The sequence below is a fragment of the Vespa mandarinia genome, chromosome 3 (assembly GCF_050613455.1).
Source record: "Vespa mandarinia isolate Hongniang chromosome 3, ASM5061345v1, whole genome shotgun sequence".
Taxonomy (NCBI): Eukaryota; Metazoa; Arthropoda; class Insecta; order Hymenoptera; family Vespidae; genus Vespa; species Vespa mandarinia.
The window spans coordinates 12,750,456-12,775,136 of record NC_140812.1 but is presented as its reverse complement, the minus strand read 5'-3'; the positions used below and the strand labels follow the sequence as shown (position 1 = coordinate 12,775,136).

General features: G+C 43.2%; 1 protein-coding gene across 2 annotated transcripts in view; it reads left to right on the top strand.

Annotated features, from left to right (window-relative positions):
* Positions 1 to 24,681, top strand: part of trol (terribly reduced optic lobes) — an 84,469-nt gene that overhangs the window by 36,682 nt on the left and 23,106 nt on the right. Inside the window, exons 11-17 of one of the 2 annotated variants that reach the window (XM_035885669.2) lie at positions 13,792 to 13,899; positions 17,197 to 17,313; positions 18,297 to 18,413; positions 18,523 to 18,636; positions 20,017 to 20,124; positions 23,144 to 23,260; positions 24,375 to 24,527. In XM_035885669.2, coding sequence (XP_035741562.2) covers positions 13,792 to 13,899; positions 17,197 to 17,313; positions 18,297 to 18,413; positions 18,523 to 18,636; positions 20,017 to 20,124; positions 23,144 to 23,260; positions 24,375 to 24,527 — 834 coding nt within the window. Of the gene's footprint in view, positions 1 to 13,791; positions 13,900 to 17,196; positions 17,314 to 18,296; positions 18,414 to 18,522; positions 18,637 to 20,016; positions 20,125 to 20,454; positions 22,213 to 23,143; positions 23,261 to 24,374; positions 24,528 to 24,681 lie in introns of both variants that reach the window. The other variant, XM_085655862.1, reaches the window with a different exon arrangement.

Below are 24,681 nucleotides of genomic sequence, written 5' to 3'. Positions count from 1 at the left end.
TGCAATATAGCCCGTTACGGGGCGCGTTCGTTCGCCGTTCTACAGCGTAGATGGATACGGCTAAAGGGGGAGAGAGAGAGAGAGAGAGAGAGAGAGAGAGAGAGGTGGAGCTGGAGACTATCCTGGAATTCGCCAAGAACTGGAATTCGAGAAGCGAAGACTCTTCGGGGAAAATTTCTGCTTCGACCTCTTTCGACAGCGCTTTCTTTCGAAAATTCTTCTCTCCTCGAATTTTGCACGAGTTAAAGAGAAATGCGAATTCGATGAGAATACCGCTTGTAGAAAAGCTGACGTTATAGGTCAGAATCGAGGAGCAAAGTTGCCTCGGCTTGAAGAAATATCGGACGTTGTATATGGATGGGCGAAAATGTAGGAAGAAAAGGAAGAAGGGTAGCGATAATTAATGCCATAAATTGAAAGTCTCCGCTTGCGATTCGTCGAGGCGCGACGGTTTTCGATATATCGATTCGCGGGAAGAAAGAGTGCCCGAAGGAAGGAAGGTATGGGAAGAGAAGGGTTGTGGCCTCCTCGAAGGCGATTCGAGTAGATGGCGGAAGTCGAAGCGGGCTATGACGTACCGCTTCCGGCTCGCACACATATATCACCTGACATCCATGTATGGCGGTCGCGCATAAAGTGCGTCGCGGCGATCGATTTTTTCATCTCTTTTTCGATCTCTCTTTCGATCGGGGCGCATCTTGCCGTATTTTATACGGTGAGCGTTGTCAACGTTCGGCAACGTTCAGCTACGTTCAGCAACGTTTGCTCGAACGCGCGCACAGCTTACGTTTCTTACGTATTTAGCCGTAAAAGTGAATGCGATAAAAGCGACCGGAAAAAAGTACGACCAGACGTTTATTTTTTCCCCTCTTTACTTTTTCTTTTTCTTTTTCTTTTGCGAAAGAAATCGTGTCCCCTCTTCGGCACCCTCGAAAAGAGAATCGTCGTAAGTCTACGACATTTTCCCTCGGTTGGATATATTTGCTCTTGGGAATTATTGGATTTGCGGCTGGCTTTCGCCTTTCGTAGCACGGAGTAAACATACTTTTCGCGAGGTGAGCACACGCGCTCTTCTCCTCTACACTCTCATGACGCGATGCGACGCGACGCGACATGGCTTTTCTATAGTTGGTGCGCGCGCCCTCACAACCAACCATCGGCGCTCTATTAGATTTCGTACTTCTTTTTTACTCGGCTCTTCCCTTCTTACGACTTTTAAGACGCGCAACTATATTCTCCCTCTTTTTTCCTTTCCTTTTTTCTTCCCTTTTCGTTGTTCTAAGATAAAAAAAGAAAAAAAAAAAAAAAAACAGGGAAACGGAGAAATTAATCGGCGATCGATTTATGTCTCTCGTCGTTCGGCAAAGTAAATGTTTCGTTTGAATATGCATTGGCCGTTTCCACGGCTTTTCGTTAAGCGCGTCCGACGATGCTCCAGGACGATCTCGTCCGAAGAAAGAAATTTTTCCCAGGGACTCGAGACGCACGATTTAGAATTGTCGTTGGCCGCGCGAATGCACTCTCGCTCTTTTATTCCCATTCGTAGTTTCCCTATTCGCGTCTGTAGTATATCTTTGTCAGATGCAACTTGGCTTCTCGAAAAGCGCCTCCTCCCTTCGATCGCGATATTTACGAGACGAAACGATTCTCTTTCCTTCCGACGGCGTACGCCGTCGTCATTTGTGTCGTACTTGCGATGCGAGCCCGTTTGGCTCGCTCCCATCCCTCTCTTGCATCTCGTGGTGAGTCGCGGAAGAATTCGTTTCGCAAACGCGTTTCACGCGCAAGGATAAGATGGGATCGTCGTTTAAAACTGTCAATAGATAAAAATATATTATACTCGTCCAAGGTGCGATAAATTATTCGTTTGGATCTCAACCTTGGCGCGTTCGAGCGTGGCTAATGCATATTGTAACGCGTGCTTCACACGTTCGTCGCCGTGGGCGTGTGCAAAGCGCTAGAGATACACGGTTAAGATGTTTCATCGATGATGCAATCGATCGAATTATTCGTTCGACCAAGATATCTCTGGCCCGAAAGGAAAATTTATTCGGATAGAGATGAGCTTTTCTTTCTTCTTCTCCTGGAGTTTTGCGAAAACATTTGCGTTTATCTTTAGATCTGTCTTTACGTTTAAATATATTTTTCAGAGAGTACAAAAGATGTTTCTTCGAAAATCTTTAAGAAAACGCTAAAAAGGTCATTTATTTGGGATTATTCTAACGATCAGGATAGGGGATAGGAGGCAATCGTGCCGACGACACTTTTGGATCGCGCTCGTCGTAGATCAACGTGACCTTTCTTATCGCGCGCGCGAACAGTTTTTACGATTACGTAAAACCATGAAGGATTAATTATCGACATACGGATCGAAACGTTCCAGTCGAAGGATCGTTTGTTATAATAACGGAATAATCGTGCCAAACGATTGAAATCATCCGTCAAAGATAGCGAATAAATCTCGCGGATGGGTAGACGACGAATAGATGAGAGAGAGAGAGAGAGAGAGAAACTTTAGTACTCGTGTACTATTAAAAGCTACGCCATGCGATAGGAATGCCGATAAACGCGTGTACGTCTGATTGATCGTTCCGAAATGTATAATGAATAGCGAAAGACAGAGTCCCAACGTTCGGATGTTTCTTCGTGGCATGCCATTCATTAGTACGGTCTTCGTGCCTGTATATTTTTTTCTCCTTCTCCTTCTTCCTTTTTTTCTTCCTTTTTTTTCTTCCTTTTTTCCACGGCATTGTCAATGAGCTCGCATCGTCGTGTCGGAATCTCGAGGTCGCTATCTCGACTCACGTGAGTTATAGTCCTCGCGTCGAGAGACTAACTCCGAACCTACGACTGTTACTTCCTTCCTTGGTTACTTTGGCTTAAAAGCGAACGCGAGAGCGATCTTTTCGTGTCGGAGATTCGGCCGAAGGCAGACGCGAACGTTACAGAGATATAAAATAATGATTCTCCTATAAAATACAAATGTATCTTAAGAAGTAAAATGTAATGAAAAAAATCTCACTCAGATCGAGCATCGATAATTCGACCAAGTCGCGCCATGCGAGAATCATCCGTCGACTCGCGTCCATTTCCATTGATTGACGCCTTTTACCGCTCGAATCTATTAACCTATCGGTCTGGTTATAGATCCGGCTTATACAATTCGATAAAGAGAGCTCCTCTTAACGATCGCAAGTACGTTTCTTAATAAATTATTCATTCTGCCGATTGCTCCCTGACATATTATAATAGGACTCTTGTCTGCTCCGTAGGAGCACGGACATCGTAGCGCAGGCATTAAGACGCCTTGTTTAAATGAAAGTGACCTGGGCAAATAAGCGAGAATTCCGACGATTATTTCGCAAATCGGTCTTCCTCGATTACCTTGCGTTGTACTAGTTAAACGCGCTCATGGACGAGCCCCAACGTATTCACCTTGAAGACAATCAACGATCCTTACTTTTTTCATAGAGGCAAATTCGATCCGGTCGTTCATAGATCATTTCTTGGATGAGCTAGAGGATAAGCGATTACTGTCGGTAATATTGAAAAAGTATTCAAAGAAAACAGAGAGAGAGAGAGAGAGAGAGAGAGAGAGAGAGAGAGAGAGAGAGAGAGAGAAAAGAAAAAATACGAGGTGAATTTCGCGTCGCGCAAACGCTCGATATGGTAAACGAGTGTTAATGGTAAAATCATTAGCATTCGACCTAGTAGTTGTGCGTTTGTGCGTCCGTGCTCGCTGGCGATTCAACTTTTTGGCCGTTATTCCGAGATAAGGACGGTGCGGCCGACGCCACGACGGCGTCCGCGCACGTTAGATGGTGGTGCGCAAGGAGAAGGAAGCAAGGAAGGAAAGAAGAAAGAAAGAAAGAAGAAATAATCGATGAAAATTGTGGGCATCTGACGAACAAGACGAAAAGACTTTAGCATTGACACGGAATTAAAGCGTTAGTATGTATACGCGGCACTCCTACGGCATCTACCCACTCGCGACGAGAATCGTCGTCGCGGAAAAATCATTAGATCGCGAGGCTCTTAAATTTGTTCGAGACATTTATCCGCTCATATTGCGATATACGTTAAACGCGTCTAATACTCGACGGCCTTCGGGGTGCGTCCTCCTTCGATCGGGGGCAATCGAGATCTAACGGACGAGAAAGATGGGAGAAGGGGGTGACGTCATCGTTTTTCCGCGTTACGCCTCGATTTCCTGCGATGAACTCAACATCGGGCGATGCTCGATGACATAATCTCGCGCGATACGACTGACGCGCGCGCGCGCGCGCGTTTACTTATCGAGTGGAATGACTAATTCCAAGATGAGAGAGAGAAGGAGAGCCAGCCGACCGATTAACCTTATTAGGGATTCGTAGAGCTCCTAGTTTTGGTTACTTTTTCAATTGCTTCTTATCAACAAGTAGACTCTTATTTTCATTAGTAGAGCCTGACTGTACGAACTCGTCCAAGTGGCTGGATAATATGGACAAGTGGCGTGTAAAAGTAAAATCGACGCGATTTAAGCGTTGCGAGAGAAATATCACGTCCCTTTTTGTCGCACGTCCGCGCGAGATCGTGCTGCGCCAGTTAACCGGAGCCAGATTCGTCGGCTCGTAAATAATCCTCGCGACAGCGTACGTGGAATTTAGTAAAGCGTTTACGAAAAGATTAACGCAATAACCGTTGCGAACGTTCGCTATCGGTGTCGGAGGAGCCGGAGAAAAATCAAAGCGGATTACAAGAAACCGTGCTATTCGTCATACTCCTATCCTCGAATTATTTCCGTCGTCCGACGACGATTCGTCTATTATATTTTCCTATTATTGTTTTATTACGATCGTTCGTAAATCTTTCCTGCGTATCGAATCATTCTCCATCCGAGTTATACGATAAATTAATAAATCAACAAGGGAGATTCTCATAGTCGAGCGGATATTTAGATAATTTTGGAAGATTATCCGATCGGAGAGGGAGGGAGGAAGAGAGAGAGAGAGAGAGAGAGAGAGAGAGAGAGAGAGATTGGAAAATTTGTAACGATGACGAAGAGTCAGTGGGAGTCACCGTACACGGAGGGGCAGTGAGAGTGAGAGAGAGAGAGGATCGCGAGCTCGATAGGCGATAACGGAAGCGAGACGGTCCCTTTCGCCCGCGAGTGCCGTAAATAACGACTAGGTAAAACGAATCGTCGATAAATAAATGTTCAGAGAATGCGTTCGATATGCGTCACGTATCTCGAGCTCGAAGAGAGTGAGTAGGAGAGATCGTTATTTCATAACCGTTTGCGATATCGTTTTCAAGCTTGATTCTCGTCGTTCCTCTCTCCCTCTCTCCTTCTATCCTTGTTGACTATATACGAGTATACTATACATTCGTTCGCTGCGATTTGATAGCGGATGGACGTGAGCTCGTTGTGTTTCAGGATCGTATTTAGAATTCATTCTCTCCCTTCGTTCTCTCTCTCTCTCTCTCTCTCTCTGTCTCTCTCTCTCTCTTCGACTAGTAACTATTTCCAATCGTGTGCGTTAGATGGACGGACGTTTACGTATTGACGTTTACGTATCTCTCTCTCTCTCTCGCTTCTGGAAGACATTCGCGAATGAGATTCGCCCTTGGGCCGTTTTACAAAAGGTAGACGCAAGGACTTTTAGTTTACATACACGGTATATGTATGTGTATTCGGATCATAGCTTAGCGCGTTTACGTTTTATCTTTTACAGCCGGATAAGAAGAAATATATAAGATTTAGCCGATTAATAATTAAAACATCTCGGCGAAGGGGAAATAGACTCGCGAGCTATCCGCGTATGCATTCTCATTCAGAATGCGAGAGTCGTGTGACACTACTTTATCTATGTTCCAGGTAGCCCTTATTCTCACATTTTCTACAGAATATCACACTTTACCGCTATCGTAGGCAAGCTAAAACTTTTACTCGTTATTATATTCGAATTGTCGACTATACTCTATATTTTAGAGTTTGACTATCGCTATTTCCTTTTTTTTAACGATCATTTAATTATTATTCGACGAACACTGGAAATAGAATGTTTGAAACGTTCGAGCAATACTTTTAATAGCGGCCAAGTTGTATCGAGGTCGAATAAATATCACGACGGTTCTCGATTCTCGTAATGCTCGCACATGATCCGTCCAGCTTGATCCCCGTATACGTAGACGCATAAAAGTTATCTTTCTCTCTCTCTCTCTCTCTCTCTCTCTCTCTCTCTCCTTGGCAAATCCTTTATCCGAAAGAACTCGTTGGAGAAATAGACGATCGCTCTGCGAGCTATGTAACCGTGACGCCATTAGATATACTTGGGGTTTAAGGGACGCTTGTAAATTTACGACGAGTGAGAAGATCAACAAACATGACGCATACTTATTATTCGTAGCGAGTATATTTGTTCGTAAAGGAAAGGGGAGGATCGTTCGTTCTTGCAAGGTTAAATAGATCGAAAATTGTCGACTCCTAAGCTGAGCAACGTTTATTTCTGGAGAGGCGCGTGCAGAAAACGCGTGAATCATAGAATGACAAAGAAAGAAATGACGAGCGAGAAGAAGCTCCATCGGTAAATTAATAATTGTAAAACGTTACGTAGGAACGTAACTCTTGAAACGTAAGTTTGACTTTGCACATTCTTGAAAGTGCACACCTACGGTTCAGGTACGGTACACCGTGTTATCGGATGATCCACGGGGGATAGCACGGCACACAGTGGACTCACGTAATTCGCATTCCGTCGACCTGCGAACTCGCTTTAATAATGTCACGATCTCGGCTTTCTCTCTAGGATAAGGGCTTTACGAAATTGAGCTTTTTCTCCGGCATTCCGATGAAAATAGGATATCGTCGAATGTATGAGTCTACCAAACGATTCTTTCTCGCGATCGAAAGAAGGATTTTGTTTTTCCTCTCTTCTTCTTTTATCCAGAGGGAAGAACCAAAGCGGGGACTCGTCTTTCGAGAAGTTTCGCCAACTCTCCGAGAGACAAACTTTGTGACTGGAGAAATCCGAGCTATAGTTCATTATCTTATCGAGAGAAGAAGAAGCGAGACGCGATAGCGAAAACGTTTCGCGGAAGAATCCCGTATAAGCAAACAACAAGCAAGCAACCAACCTACCTCGTAAGCGTTCCTCTTTTGTTTGACACACTCGACGATATTTTATCATCGGATCCTTTTTACTTCTCGAGATTGAATTTTTGCGTTACACATTTTAGTCTACTACTATTCGAATCGAAGGAAAGAATCGAAGGGAAAAAAAAAGAAATAAAAGTCGTGGATAATCCGAGAAGCCATCCATTAGCTTTGGCTGTACTACCTATCGACGATCCGTTTCTTGGTTTTTTTTTTTTTTTTTTTTTTTCTTTTTTTTTTTTCCAATTATACTCGTGATCTTTAATTACGGTCATTCGTCTTAGACGATACGGATCGTCTAATCGGGATCCATCTCGTTTAGCAAAGTGAAAATATACGATATAAAGACGAGCTGATCGTTTCGTTTCGTCTTATAAAAAACCTTGATTCGCGAGCCATCGATATTTCGTGTTTCTTTTTTTTTCCTCTTTTTTCTTTTTTTTTCCGTTAACGGTTGCCCCGTTCGTTACGTTACGTCCGGTCTACGTGCTGCTGCGCACACGCACGCATATCGTTACGCGAGATTCGCCCGGAGTGATTAAAATCCACGAGCTTTCGCCGCGTCGTTAAATTTTTACTCCATCTACTTTTTTATATTACCTAGTCGCGATACGTTGTCGTTAGGTAAGCGCAGAAAAGGACATAGAGAGAGAGAAACGATCAAGTCCTTCGTTCTATTCGGAACTATTTCTTTGCAATTATTCTCGAGTATCGACATAATCGACGCAACCCAGACGCAACTCGGATGCTTCAATTTCACGAGTTTGTTTACTACTTACGCATTAACGAACGTTACCGAACGTACAGAGTAACGATAACTATAACGATACTTTGATGATCATTCGAACGAACGACGATTGCGTATCGCGAGCTAAAAGTAAATAAAAAGGTATCCTATGTATCGTATATATTTGTTAAGCGTCGTTGAAAACTCCGCGCATATATAGGTGTATCGTTTGATGATATTCGTAAATTATCTACTATGTAACGAAAATACTATAAATATGCGAAAAATACGTTTGGCATATTTCGCGAGCTTGCAACAATAACAACGAGAACGTTCGCGTTGCGTCGATCATAAATTGTACGGTTTAATTCTATGCCGTTATGCATGTATTTCCATATTTTTTTTCCTCTTTTTCTTTTTTCTATTTTTCTTCCTTTTCTTTTCCCTCTCTTTTCCCTTTTTTTTTCTTTTTTTTCTTTTTTTTTTTTTTTCCTTTCCTTTTTCATTATCTCCTTTTAGAGCGACACAGCGCTTCCGAAAGGATCAGAGTTGCGTAAATACGATCGAGTCTTGAAAGTTTTTAAATGAAATGTATTTTAGAGAAAAAATCGTACGAGAAAATCCATCGCTTGGAACGATAATAATTATTATCTCGTTTTTCCTTTCTCTCTCTCTCTCTCTCTCTCTCTCTCCCTCTCAGGCCGTAGCGTTGTTTTTCCTTTTTACAGAGCTCCTTCAACATCTTTCCTCTTAAACGACGATATCGTTCGTTCGTTAGTTCGTCACGAGTGCGCGCGCAAGAGCGAGAGCGAGAGAGAGAGAGAGAGAGAGAGGGGATGTCATTAATTATAGCGTTTAAATTGCAAATCGGCCACTAAAATACGTCGAATCCCAGGCGCATAGCGTCGAGCGGGCATTTCGCGTTAACGCGTCTACGACACTTTGTGTTCGCGAACATAGTCGACTATAATATATCGTTTATGTTTGTGCATTGCGTGCGCGCGTACACGTGCATGCGTCTTACGGATTGCGCCAGGACATGCTCTCTCGATTATCATTTTCGATCGAATCGAAAGGAAAATCGCTCCCGTTTTTATTACCATTTCGAGATAATGTTTGCGTTTCTTTAAATACTACGACATAACCACGGCATAAACTATTTTCGATATGATATAATATTCGAATGTAATATTCGTTTTATCGTAACGACGAACGAAAATTACATCAGCGAACTTAACTTAATTATTTATCTTTAGAATCGTGCAAAACCGAGACGAAAAATAGACGATAATAATTGGAACGAACGGTCTACTTGAATATTGTACTACATAAAATGATAAGGGGAGCGAGACAAAATTATATTCGACTTTCTTGTCATTTCCCTGTGGAAATTCTTTCTTCTCTTTCGCGCGTCTACTATTCTCGTATACAGGAGAAACGCAACGCATGATCGGTGTGCGTGTGCAGACCCTATAGTAATATATATATATATATATATATATATATATATACTCTATATATATATATATAGAGTAACGTGTGTTCGTTACGTGGAGCAGGAAGCTACGCGTCATACGCGCTTTCGTTCTCGGCATACGGAGCGAGGATTTTTCATGCAAATTTCCTTATAAAATCGATGTTAATTTTTGTAAAACGATTACCACCACCATTTATGTGACAATAATGTTAACCAAGCTCGTTCCGCCGGACGGAAATTCCGTTGACCGCGTCGTTGCGCGAACACGCCCGTTCTTTTCGAGAAAAAACCGATCCAACGGCATTATTTTCTTTTCTTTCGATCGAACGCGATTCACGAATGAGTCGAACGCGATAAGCCGACGCGATCGTTCGTACGAATGCGAATGAAATTCTACTCTCTAAAGTCTTGAAACCGTATTTGAAAGCGTCATTGAGAATTTTTTTTTCTAGCCCTCGTATTTTGCCGTGACATCGCTATGCTCGCTGTTTAACCGACTAATATTCTTTCAAGATCGACCGAGAAGACGGCGGAAGAGAAGAAGCGTTCGCTTCGTAAGAAAGCTCGCCGAGGTCAAAAGTTTTTCCGTCGGCAGTCCATTAGAAGCGGCACGGACGATTTAGCAGAGGGAGCTTCCACCGACGCGCAGCTTTTAGGTCCAGCAATTTGATGCTCGTTGCTTGTCATGCTAATATCCTCAGCTTTATATTGTACCGCGTTTTTCTTCGCGTCTTGATATATGCGCGTGTATCTTTCTCTCTCTTTTTCGTAACTCGAGCACTCAAAGTATCTACGTCGCGACGTGTATCACGCGTCGTTGAGAAAGAGACCGAGTAACTACATCCCCTTTCCGACGACCACGTTTCTACTACGTTTCAGAGACCGAAAAAGAGATTTTTCGCAATCGTCAAATTATGGGAAAGAAGGAAGAAAGAAAAAAGAGAAAGGAAAAGAAACAAAAATAGCCGTCCATATTTTTCCCTATAAAAACGACTCCTTTACGTTTGGATATTATACTCTTCGATGTCTTTGCGTCTCTTCTCGGATAATTATTTTTCAAGAAGGAACGGTAAAAGAACGGTAATAACTAGAGATAAACGTAATTGTCTCCTTCTCGATTACGCAATGCGAGAGATAAGCGTCATTGCATAAGTACACATGTCACTCGACTAACGCGTACGGACGCACTTCTTGTCTCTTCGAGAGAACAATTCGTTTCAAGGTGTTGGCTCTCTCTCTCTCTATCTTTCCTACGCCGTTTACCATCGTTATCTACGTGTTCCCTGATATTCTAGCGGAATCGCCTTTAGTAATATTATTAGAAGTAGAATAATTCGTTAAAACGCAACGTTCTCTCGGCAAACACATCGGCCATTTTCTTTCGAACAAAAGGAGACATTTTATCGTTTCTCCTCTTAGTACGTACACATACATATATGCATTCACTTTTATCTCTTTCTTTTGTTCATCACATCCGTAAAGTCGTAAGAAAGGTTTTCGTCAAAATCGTCGCGTCAAAGGTCGCGTTTTGTGACGTTTCTTGCCTATAGATGCTCTTAGATATACTTTCAAACGGACATAAATTTGAAACGAATTCTTCGGGTTTGACGCAAACGTTTCTTCCGATTAACTCGAATGAAAATATTTTCCGAGCATATCCGGTGGTATCTACGCGTAAAGCTCAAAGAGTTTCTTTTCCTCTCTCTGAATTCTATAACATTAATCCCGAATGATCGCAATCTTTTTCAAGAGCTCGCTCTTCGCACGGTACATTGATAATCCGATAAAAAGGTGGCGCGTTGAAAGAAAATAAAAAGTAGAAAGATTCCACTCAACGAGGAAAAAGATATTGTCCGGTGGCCGAGAAATAAATTCGCCCTGTGACGGGAGGCGAGAAAACTTTATTCCCTTTTTCTTTTTCGCCTCTTCTCTCTCTCTCTCTCTCTCTCCCTCTCTCTCTCTCTCTCTCTCTCTCTCTCTCTCTCTCTCTCTCTCTCTCTCTCTCTCTCTCTCTCTCTCTTCTTCCTCTTTTCGCTTTCTCGCGCGCACGTCGCGCGGCTTTTCCGCGATCCGCTCGTAAACGCTCGCGGCCCGTTGCACGCGATATTAATGTTCTCGTTACGATAGGTCTGAAAAGTAGAGACACGGTCTCGGCGGAAGACAAAGAGAGAGAGAGAAAGAGAGAGAGAGAGAGGATCCACTCGGGGTTTCGCGCTCGTTGACACAGAATCTCAGAGTAGTAATAGTAAATTAGTCCAACCCGAAACATCGCCCACATTCTTCGCCTTAACAAGACCAAGTACAATTAAATCCTCACGGGGAACAATGTCGCTACTTTATCTATGATAATTATAGCCATACGACGGTCTTCTTTTTCGAATTGAGTCGAATAAGAAGGAATATTCCGATTAGATATACGAATGCGTTACGAATTCGTATGTCGTTTTATCGAATTGACGGTAATAACAAGGAATAAATATATGCATGTACGTTTGGGCGAAAATTGAAAGACTCGAAATAGAGATCGACGATAGAATGGAACGCTGCCTCCTATATATCCGTACGTGACATGGTATTCACGCATTTTTATTGCGCGCGCTTTACTCGTCGCAAGTACTCGTTAGCCTCCTTTTTATCGGTCACGCACGAACCCAAGTTCGTCTATCTATAACTATTAGGTGTTTTACGCAAATAACTTTTCTGACGAGTTAACAACGAAGAAAAGAAAATACAATGTTTTGGATCCTAACTGAGGTGGAACGAAGGAATAGAAATCGATGGAGGCTTCGATTTACCGAAAAAGAATCTCTGACTAATTGACGTTGCGTACCAATCTCGTAGAAATAATGAAAAGGAAAAAGAGAGGAGGAGAAGGGAAAAGATATTGTTTCTCGCAAACTACGAAAGTTAGGCATGGAGTCGATGTGACAGCGTTATCGAGGTGCATGCAATTTCGCAAACTTTTTAACTTTGAACTCGCGTTAAGATTAAGAAACATAAAAAAAAAATCGGAGTCATAAAAATGTATATTGTAAACATGGACTTTGGGGACTCCGGCCGTTCGCCTCGTACCGCCTAATATCTCCTTTACCGTAGAAAACTTTGGCGCGGTGCATCCATTTAGCGGTCGACGAGAGAGAGAGAGAGAGAGAGAGAGAGAGAGAGAGAGAGAGAGAGAGAGAGAGAGAGCGAGGACCGTTTTGACGATTCGCTTTTCGTTCTATCCTTTTCTCGTCAAAAGAACGTTTCTTTTCAAAAGGCTCGCATCTATCGAGAATCGAGAGATGCTTTGTAAATAGGAGAACGAAAGAGAGGCGCTTACGAAGGTATTTCCTAGACGCGCGAGCTCGCGTTGCAACGCGGAGGCACGAGGCCGACGTGGCTTTAGGCCGTTGCTCCTCCCGTCGTCCCCCTCTCGCTTGGGGAGCGGTACTTCGATTTCGACCGAGCCACCTACAGAGCCACGTACCGAGAGTGGAGTGTGTGTCATCGAGTCGCAGTTTCTCGTGTCAAAGCATACCTTTCAGGCAGCCTAGCCGCAACGCTCTGCCCATCTCACCCTTTCAACTCGCCTTTCGCCCTTCCGCGTCAAGCCGCAACGTGGCGCAACCTCCATTTCCAGCTCCAACGAGAGTAACTTCGTGGGAGTCTCGTCGATATATACCTCTTATGGAACCTACCTACCTATCCACCTACCTACCTACCTACCTACCTAAATCTCTACGTATGTACTCATCGGCCGATAACCGAGAACCGATGAAAGAAGAACGTTCGAAGAGAACGTTCAAGAGTAAAAGCGACATTTCAGAAAGTTTCTCACTCGTATGCTGTCGATCGAGCGAAAGTCGATCCCTTGCGACGTGACCGCTTGCTCGCGTTTAAAATGACAACGTAACTTTAGACGCGAGCCGGACACCGTTTTAGCTTTGAATGCTTTTCAAACGGACGTTCGAATCGCGAGAACGGTCAGAGTCGCAAAGAGACGAAAAGAGAAATAGGAAGTATCGAGGAATAGAACGAAAAGGAGGGAAAAACAATGAAATCGGAGCTCCTCGCGACGAATTCTTGTCAGTTATGGGACATCCCCGTCGATACGTTCTACGAGCTCATACGAGTCGATAACTCGTCGTACGTTTATGCGTCCACGTTCCCTAACGTATAACGCGTTAGGAGAGATTTACGAAATTTCTGAAGGAAAAAGAGAGGGAAGAAAAGTCAGAATTCTCTCTCTCTCTCTCTCTCTCTCTCTCTCTCTCTCTCGAAGTGGCGTCGCCTTTGAAATTTCATCCGACGCTTCGTGGGAACCTCTTAGATAGAACTCGTATTAAATACCGATCGCTCTCGCGATCGTTCCTCTCGTATATCAAATACCTTCGAGTATTTCGGTAGACTTACGGTCGCGAACCTTGTCAAGAAAGAATTTATTTTTAATAATTTATTTTTTATTTTCAGCGTGCACGGTGAGCCAATTCAAATGCAGGAACGGAGAGTGTATCGACGGAAGCAAGCATTGCGACGGTGTTTTGGATTGTCGAGACAGATCGGACGAATATGGCTGTCGTGAGTATCGATCTCCGTAGCTTATTCAAAGTATCGAATAGAAAATGGAGGTATCGTCTGCGTAAAAAATACAAAAATAAAAAAAATGTTGCTTGGCAACGGTGTCTCGTGCCCGTCAAAAATACATTTTGTTCGTGTAAACGAAGTAATTGCGTGCTTTTCATATATCATATGTGTACACGTCTTTGTGCGTAATTCGTCTAGCTGACTATGCTATTTTAAATCGAGCCTTTTAAACGCTCCTACCTATCGTGGTATGGTCGTTGCGAAAAGCGTACCTAAACCATGGCCCAAGATGCAGCAACGTAGGCGCCGTTCACTTTTCTCTTATACTTACGACGTATATATCTACGACGACAAAAGCTGTTTGCTCGTTCGAGCTAATACCCAAATTTTCTACTCGTTATAGATATTTACGCGTGCCTTTCCGCCGTCCCCGTTGGAACGATATTCTTGCACTTTTCTTTATTTCGCTCCTCGAACAAGTTTATTTTTACGTTCCACCCTGTCGAAAAGAAGGATAGATAATGGTAGAGAGAGAGAGAGATTCGTGTCAACCGGATAAGGCGAAAACGATCGATATTCATCGACGTCGATTAGAAGCTACAATGACCCCGCTTCGACACGATCAATTATTCAATTTCCATCAAATTTGAATGAACATTGTATTCGGAGAAAGGTAAACACTTTATATTTGTATTTCATTATAGTAGATTATATTTGTTAGAGAGCATAATCTCTCTCGTTGGCCAAGTTAGCCTCGAGATTTCCTATTTGTGCATACAAGAGACGCATTATTTCTCTTAGCGATTCTCGCCGATATCGGAACAAGAGAGAATATTATTTACGGGCGTGCTCGCGCGTTCGCATGCAGTGGAACTAATCGCGTACGAGAGCCTCGCGAGGTATTACGATGAGCTGCTCAATAATTCTAATAGCTGTGACAATGGCGATCGCGTGCGCGCGAGGAAGCTCGAGGAGGGTGGTTAGCCGAGGCCGTTGCACTCGAGCTGCCTTCGAACCACTTCCGATCTCTAGCCTAGCCCCTTATTATTTCCGGCGTCTTTTGTCGAGGCACGACCGCTTCCGCTCGCACGTCCTAACCATCCGGCTAACCATCGGCCCTTTAATCGCCCTAACGGAGCTCGATTTCGTATATAACTTTTATGTCGCACCGTCGATCCAATTTTTTTTTATCTTTCAAAGGGCCAACGTTCGCGGGAGCTAATACTTGGATCTCTCTCTTCCCCCCTTTCTCTCTTCCTCTCCCTTTCCCGCGCTCTCTCTCTCTCTCCTCTTCCTTTTCCATTTTTAATTCGATGGTTCGTTAGCAATTTCGTTGCCGATGATTGGCGTGAGTCGCGGTACCGCGTAAACAAAAAAAAAAAAGAAAAAAAAAAAATAGAAAAAAAATAGAAAAAAAAAGAAAAAAGTAAAAGATAAAGAGAAATCAGCAACCCTTTTTTTTTCAGCACCGGCGCAAATCCGGCGGGCCCTTGCCGAACGAGATTTACTCCCGTTTATTAAGCCGCCCTAATAACCGGCCACAATTTTAATCCGACGTTAATCTGTAGCGGTCGCGCCGACCAAACGCTCGGCCCTTTCCATCAGCTCTGTCCAGGAATTTCGCATTTTCACCGCTTTAATCCAATTCGAATTCGCGACGGAACGCAGAAGGAACGGAGACTCTCTCTCTCTCTCTCTCTCTCTCTCTCTCTCTCTCTCTCTCTCTCTCTCTCTCTCTCTCTCTCTCGGAGCGTTAAACATTTCGAGCCTCGGCGAGGGTTGACGGCTCTCTTTTCCTTGCGTAGAGAAAACAGAAACGATAATATAGTTTCTTTTTGGGCGTTTTGCGCGTAGCTAAAAAACGATTGAAATTCACGGATCGTAATCGAGAGGCACGTACGTGGAGCCACGGGTACGCTAAATCGTTTTAAATGATAACTCGATTGGCAACGCATGAGCGGTACCAATCGAGCCAAGTCATATATTTCCCGCTTCCATTCGAATCTACCAACTGCGATTGTATTAGCCGCGGTTTAACGCCTTCCATTTATCTCTCTTTTTTGTTAACACGTGCACGTTACAGTACGGCAGACGTCTCTCGTCTTTCGTGATTTTTCGACGATATTTCGGGGATATTTCGGGAGTATTTCGAGAGTATTTCGACGTTACCTCGGAAGGGTTAATCCTCTCTAAAGTTTATAGGAAAATCTAATGACTTTCTAGTAGAGAAAATGTGTACGACAATGAAGGATAATAAAGGTTCAGGACGATAGAAAATACGAACGCTTCGTATTTTCAGTCGTTGGCATTAGCATCTGACGCGCGAGTGCCCATCGATTTCTGCATTTCACGCTTGACGAAAAAGCCCGCGCGGTAAATTAAAACGCAATGTGATACGACAGTGACGAAGAAATATTTCTCGATCGTGAGTATGCACCTTGCATATCCCCATTTCGTTATTAATTCCAGCGGCGTACTACGATCCAGAGGCCAGGGGGTACTGCTACGAAAATCTTACGTTCGGCCTAAGACGATTCTTCGGCCGAAAAAACGTTCTTTGAATAATAAGCTCGACGAAATTAATGTTTATAGCCGATTTCCGACGAGTGGAGATATGCTTTGGCCGACGACTCGCGTTCGTTCGTCTTCGTTGATTGGCTAATTGCCGATGTTCAATTATATACGGCAGAGGTGCCTCTCCTCTCTCTCTCGTAACTCTTCGTTTCACGAATAATTCCTTTCTACGAAATTTTCTCAAGTGCGTGTTAATTAATGGCTGTAGAATTAGACGAACCACTTAACTCGCACATTTCACATTCCCGAATAATTTCTTCTTGGCGCCTTTCATTTCTTTGCTCGTTAAAAAGGCATCCTTTCGCTTACTACAGTTGGTTCGCCATCGTTGTTACTTCACAAGTCGCGATTAGTTCGACTCGCGCGTTTAGATTTATCGATCGTACATTCGTCCTGTTAAAACATTTTAATGTTTTTGCGCTTTGTATGTGTTTATAATGTTATTGCTTTCTTTCATTGAATAATCATTCAACAGGCATGCACGCATGCATGCACGCACGCACGCACGCACGCACGCACGCACGCACATAGCTCTTATACGCACAGGGTCATCGTAAAGAGCGAACTCCTTTTCATGGGCCTCGGGAATATCTCCATCATTATTCTTTGTGCAAAATTTGTCATCTTCTCGTCTCGTAGACACTAACGCTTCCCGAAATCGTTGTCTCGTCGATCGCTCTCGCGTGAGATGTTTCCTTTAAAACGTGATTCTTACAGCCTGCAGGGAATACCAATTCGAGTGCTCGGCCGGTTACTGCGTAGATCTATCTCGTCGCTGCGACGGATACGCCGATTGTTCCAACAAAAAGGACGAAGAAAATTGTATCGGAACGAGTATGAGATATTATTTATTATATTACTTGGCGTCTCAAACTCGGCAGGTCTGAGTATCAATGATACGACCGTACACGTTCGACGCTCGCTTTTCAACTTGGACTCGAAGGATCTAATTAACGTTCTCGAGGCGTGGTTCAGGCTCGTTATTAGAAAAACGGAAAACTTTATCCGGCGTAACTGGTCGTTTCATCGCGGATATATAGATTGGATATTCGCGTTAAGCCAAGATACTAAACGGCTATACTAAACTGCCTGACCTTAACTCGTACCTAACTTCTTAGTTCGGGTTGATCACTTTTTCGATTAGCGCGATCTTTAGAAACGTTTCCAAGGAGAGCCATCCGGTAGAGTCGTCGAGCGTCTAACGAAAACTTTCAATTTTTTCTCCCTCGTATCTTCTCTATTCGCTCGTAATCACTCGACCTTATGCTAATGTATGTACGATCGATTCGAAGAGCGAGCACGTCGTTGCTCCTAGCTATTTATTTTATTCGTCAGGACGTTTCACCGATACGAGTAATTCGTTGAATTCCAACTTGCGGCAGCAAGCAAATATCGATAATCGTTATTTATTACTAGACTTATTCGTAGACGATGGAACGATGAAAATGCACATTTATATACAAGTACGTATATATATATATATATATACACATCTGCGAACCGATCAAACGTTTCACCGATCGAAGGAAGGAAGAAAGAAAGGAAGGATTCGTGACGTAACGTAATAATGCGGATTAAATAAATTTATCTAAAGGACGTATTCGTCCCATCCGAACGCTCGAAAAGACTCGTCGCGAGCGTTGAGCTTTGAAACACGCAGCGTAAACACGAAAGCGGCCGCGCGTCACTGTTTTTCCTGACGTATTTTTTTTATCCTTTTTTTTTTATGTTTTTTATTTTTTCATTTCGTTTTATTTATGTATATTTTCTTTTTGTTTATATTTTTTCAATGCACGAATGCGCACGCACGCGTTTAGCAAGATGCCGAGAGGACGAGTTCGAATGTGCCAGCGGTACGACGTGTGTCAGCAAGATGGCAAGGTGTGATGGACGAAACGACTGCGACGATCGTTCAGACGAATATAATTGCACCGGTACACCTTCTTTTTTTCTCCTATTCTTACCCTCCTCTACGGCATATCGGCGTACTTTCCTTTATAACGTTCTTTTCTTTTCTTCATTTTTCCTTTTTTCTTTTTCCAGTAACAACCTGCAGCAGCGATCAGTTCCGTTGCATAGACGGCATCTGTCTGAGCATCGACAAAAGATGCAACGGCGTGGCTGATTGTCGTAACGGCGAGGACGAAAACCAGTGCGGTGAGTGGGCCAATTTGCTTATTTACTTTCATCCTTTTTCCAAGAACCCTCTGAAGATATATACAGGTTGATCGATTAAGCGAACACCGATTCACGGATAAAAGGACGAGATAACGCGAGAATGATCTGCGTCCAGTGCCAAGCGACGTTACACCAGGGACGTCTGTCTTTCGCTTATCCGGATTGAACGTTTAACACCTAAAGCAGTCGCTGTATATTTATCATTATTAATATCATTAACGATGAAACGCGCGTGAAGAAGAGAAGAAGAGAATTTAACGATGGAGATCAATAAGATTCGATCAGCAGGTACCTAACATGCATTCTGGTAGCGGGCTTTACCTCTTTTCGATAAACCCATCCTAATAATATTTATCGTTTGATAAGCACATGCGATATGCGATGCTTTTTGCGATAGATGGCTAATGTATCATCCTACGCGTAGGATCGTGTAGCATATCTAAAGGAGTACACTTCACATAGTTCTTCCATATCGTAAAACTTTTAATCGCGCGCAGAGCTATAAGAGAATCGGGAGATTTCTTTTTTCGGATAAATCGACAGTCAAGCGCGCTCTCTCTCTCTCTCTCTCTCTCTCTCTCTCTTTTTCTCTTCGGCAAAGTCATTTTTTCTTTGCGATCGCGCATCTTTCCGCGATTTGAAGCTACGTTATCGCGATATTATAATATTCGAAGCACGTAAATTTGTTCTCAATATTTGGTCGAACATTTAAACGCGGACGGCAGAAGAGTGATCGATATCGTTCAATTATATGTAGTGGCTGTTTCAAAATTATTCCTCAAATTATTTTCGTACCGCGTTATCTTCAATCTTTTCATTTTTCACGTCGCTTCTCGCGAACGATCGCGTCTCGACCCTTAAATTTATCCCTTCACGCTCGACGTGACATTCGATCGAGCAATTTTTCACGCCGTCCAAACACTCGTCCGAGTGTTCATGCGAAGCTAGTACCCCGGGGTACGCTAGGAACGTTACAGGAAGAAAATTATGCACGTGTCTTTTCTCTCTCTCTCTCTCTCTCTCTCTCTCTCTCTCTCTCTCTCTCTCTCTCTCTCTCTCTTCCTCACGCGCGTCTCTGTCGGAGAAACTGTGCCAGGTAATATTCGTAAGGTTAAAAAATCCCCAATATATGACGGATTTGGTTGTGTGGTGGGGGAAAGAAAAGGAGGAAGAAAATTAATTAAAGGAGACAAGTTAGGTAGGTCGAAGTAGAGAAAACGGTAAGAGTTAGGATCTAGTAGGAGAGTAGAGTATAAAAGGAAGGGTCGATAGGAAATGGATAAGAAAGAAAGGGTTGACGAGGAGCTTCACGCATTGGCAATCACCTTTAAACGCGCATGAGTGTGGTGTATGGAGCAGGTTGCGGAGATGCAGAATTTCGGTGCACGGACGGCCGATGTATAGGCTACGAGTTGCAGTGCAACGGGGTGAACGAGTGTTCCGATGGCTCGGATGAGAGGGATTGCGGTAATTATGCCATTCATATCACATACTTACTACTCTTACCCTTCTTTCATAGACCCACACTTACACACTCACAGCTACATTCACAGACGCAACTCAAAGACGCGCGGACACATCGATGAAATTCCAGCGAAATTCAAAATCTTTTTTTATTTCTTTTCCCTCTCTCTCTCTCTCTCTCTCTCTCTCTCTCTCTCTCTTTTGTAAGTCGCCTAATAGCGTCTCATTCTGCTGAAGACCGATAAGAAACCGATAGACAGCACCGATCTTTCTCGTTCCGTCTTTGATAATTTTTTTATTCGTGATCAAACGTTCGATTCATTGTTATCGTAGAAAAGTACAGCCAACGAAAGAATTATAATCCCAAACGCATCAAAGCGATCGTAAGGAAGTTGTTCAAGGCTAAGGAAGCATCGCTAGCGAGCAAGTACAAGAGACTGAAAACTAGTGAAAAAAGATTGAAGGAGAAGCGACCGATCCTGGAGATGTGTGCCAAGGAATATTTGAGGAATAATTCGTCGAATAACAGTTTATGCTCTCAGATAATTAGAAAACTGGGGAAACAATGGATACGCCATTGGAAATATCATGAAAGCGATCGAAGGAGAGAGGAAGAGAGTCTCGTATCCTCGTTGCTGAAATCTTTTCCCGAGTTGGAAGATCGGAAATTTGAAAATTCGGATACGATACTCTTTGATGATTCGACTCCAAGGCAATATTCGATGGAAGATAACTTAATTCGTTGGTCGACTCAAAATGATTTTTCGAACGATACAAGCAAAATTGTTTATTCGACGAGTACTAAGGGATATTTTGTCGGTACGAGCGAGGATTGGAACGAGACGATTGGAACGGAAAGTTCGAGCATGACTTTGAGTTCGACAGTTTACGAGGAGAACGATGAAAAGTATTTGGAAGATAAAACGAACGACGGCTATTCCGAGGACAGTGATTCGTCGGTATCAAAAACAACGACGACGAAGATGAATATGACGCATTGGGAAACAGGCTCGAACGAATGTACGTCAAAATGTGCCGAATTCTGGATAAAAAAATTCTTGAAAGAAGTGATGAAAAATTCGACAAAATTCATTGAAAGTTTCACCAAGGGCAAGATTGCGAGCGACCAGCCGGATGTTGATTCTATCGAATCAACGACATATAAAAGTTTTACTTTCGAAAAGGAACCGTTACACGTTATTCCCATAAAAAATATTAAAGAGTTTCTATCAAAGAAGAACTCAAGCGAGAACGAGAATTTTTTGGAAACGAATGACATAACGAACGCAACTACGGAATCGTTCGATTTTCCTCTATTCGATGATATGATTAATAGGCAAAATATGACCGAAGGGACTACTACCGAAAGTATTCGGGAGAATATTTTTGATTCGAGAGAGATAACTGAAAATGAGAAGGACGCAACGAACGAGCCAAGCTCTTCGTCGGTTATTCCCGCCGATTGTAACGATAATTATCAAGGCGAGACCTCGACCTTGAAAGAAATCGAATCAAAGAAGAATACGGATAGCTTCGAATCGAACGAGTACGACGAGGATTCGACGAGATTGTATTACAATTCGACGAAAAGCGCAACGGAGGAAAATGGGCAAGATTACGCCGAGGATTCGGTTGAGAACGGAGAGGAGGAAGATGATGAGGATGAGGATGAGGATGAGGATGAGGATGAGGATGAGGATGAGGATGAGGATGAGGATGAGGATGAGGATGAGGATGAGAATGAGGAGGAGGACGACGACGACGGCGACGACGACGACGATGACGATGACGACGACGACGACGACGACAAGTGCAACGATAGCCAACACACTTGCGACAAAGGTAATAGGTGTGTTATGGAGGAACAAGTTTGCAACGGGATCGCCGATTGTGATGATGGCACCGATGAGAACAGCTGCGATTATTATTTTGACGTGATAAAGAAAGTCGACAAATTTAACGACAAGGACTGCAACCTCTTCGAGTTTCCTTGCGATGGAAAGTGTATAGACCCGTTGCTCTTATGCAATGGCGTTAAAAATTGTCTCGATGGCACCGATGAAGAGGATTGCGATGTTTCCGAGAAAAAAGGTAGACTCGACAGAGCTCGAGGAGCAACTTTTTCTCTCAATGTCACTCGTCCGTCCTCTCTTCTGTCTACTTCTTCTTCTTCTTCTTCTTCTTCTTCTTCTTCCTCTGTTTCTAGTCGATGTTGTAGAAAGTACGAGCTTTCTTTCAGGGGTCAGAAGATAGTATATCCATTTTTTCAATGTCCTCGCTGGGATATCGATTCGTCGACCGAAGGATCGCAACTGAGACAAATGCGATCATACATGATCATGGCCGACGATCGCTTTTACGTGTTCTTCTTGTAAATTTATTATTTTTAAATTATGTTTCTTTCTTTGTTTCTTTTCTTTTTCTTTTCTTTACAAAAACTGCCCGGAAAATGAAGAGTCGCTGATACACGCACATGTACATAAAAGACATGACACGCTACCTACACCACTCAGACTCACTCTCTCTCTCTCTCTCTCTCTCTCTCTCTCTCTCTCTCTCTCTCTCTCTCTACCTTCGTACGAGAGCTTATTTACATTGCTTTATATGTTAGACATGTTCTTTAGATGCGCTGAGATTCCTGATAATACAATTATAAAAAGAGTCTCGCCATGATCGAGATTTAAGCGATTAATCATCAGCTTTCTGTGTTTTATCGGTTTCAAGATATGCCTTGTCACGGCTAAGATCGCTTTAAATGTGTCTTTCTGTAAGCTCTTCGTAGCTCGTAGGAATCGTATTATACGTACATACGTGTATACGTGACGATAACCGTTTGTACGATAATTATTCTTACATCATTAGCAGCTCATCTCGACGACACGATTATTTTATTTTACGACTTATTGAGCTTACCAGACGACGATACGATCGCGCGATGACAAAACATTTCGGAAAGAGGCAAAATGAGGCGTCGAGATGTCGCGACTGAAAAACAAGCTCTTTTGTTTTCGGCCTCCCGTAGGTTTGGCCCCCTGCCCTTCCATGGACTTCACCTGCGGCGATGGCTCTTGCATACCGAAGAGTTCGGTCTGCGACGGATTCGACGACTGCCCGAGGGCAGAAGACGAGCTTAATTGCGGTATATAACCATTTACCCTTTTCATGATACCAATCGCAGCGTCGGACCAATCGTTCTTACAATTTCTCGTTCGAACAACATACTTACTTACAAGCCTCACTTACTTCATTTGAAATATCTTATCGAACGAAAGACGATCTCTGACGCTGCGTTTCATGAACACTCGCTTTGCTTTGCGTTTAAGAGAAAGTACACAAGAGATGCTTGTCGATGGGGCTATCGCTTAATTTCTTTCATCATTTTTATAATGTATATTTCTACGCGTATAATCCGCGATTAGACACGATCAACGATGAACGCGTCGCGATTCGCAACGAGATAATATTTTATTCCTTACACACCCTTGATACGAATCCTTGATGATTTTCTACGAGATGTGACTTTTCCAAGTTGGTTGAATCTATTTACGGCGTAAAGAAAGCATACATCTCTTATCATTTTAAATGCTACCTTTCCTTTTCCTTTTTTTTTTTTTTCTTTTTTCTTCTTCTTCTTTCCTCAAGCGAACCTCAAAGAAGGGCGGCGGTTAAATTGCGCGGTCAGCCCTCTCGCCTCGTATATCGTTCGAGCGCGGTGCTTCGTGAAATTAAACGGTTCCGAGACTAATCACCTTCAACTTAACTCGTCGAATCGAGTAAGCGCGCTACACGTTAAAGACTCCTCAAATAGATTCTATCCCCGTAGAATTATCTTCTTTATGAGCGCGTGCTCTTCCTCTATCTTTCTACGTCGGATTAGTGCTAGTTAACGTTAGAAATGTGGTATCCGCTTCGATATTCGTTTCAACCGCTTATAATACTTACCGCTTATAATATAGAATTCTCCCAACCGGACGTATGTATCAATTGATATCGTTATACTCTATACGTAATGGTTCATTAAACACGATCGCGCGTAACGTGGACGAAAAGAAGCGCATCGAAAATGAGCGCGCGTCATCCGCTCGAACGAAAGAAAACCGATCGAAGAGAGCGAGGAAGATGACACGCGAATTTTGCTGTTTTGTTTCATCGAGCCCGATAAAATTCGACGTATCTAACACGTGTGTTCGTGCGTTTACAAAATATGTGTGTGTTCTCTGCTCGTATGTCACGCTGAATGAAAACAAACACAGACCAGGAATGTACGCCAACGCAGTTCAAATGTCTCACCGGGAACAAGTGCATCGAGGGTATCTACAGATGCGACGGCCATCCGGATTGTCCAGATCGCAGCGACGAGGACTGTGCTAACGAAACGATTACACATACCACCAGCCCGCCTACGAGTACGCCTTTTTATCTGTGTGTTGTTTCGTCGCTTTCTCTTTTTCTTGCTTTTTTTTTTTTTTTTTTTTTTCTTCTCTTCTCTTAGCTTCCTCAAGCTCCGATGATCATTGCCGTGAGGTCATCCCGGGCATTCCCGGGAAGTTGCCGAAAGTA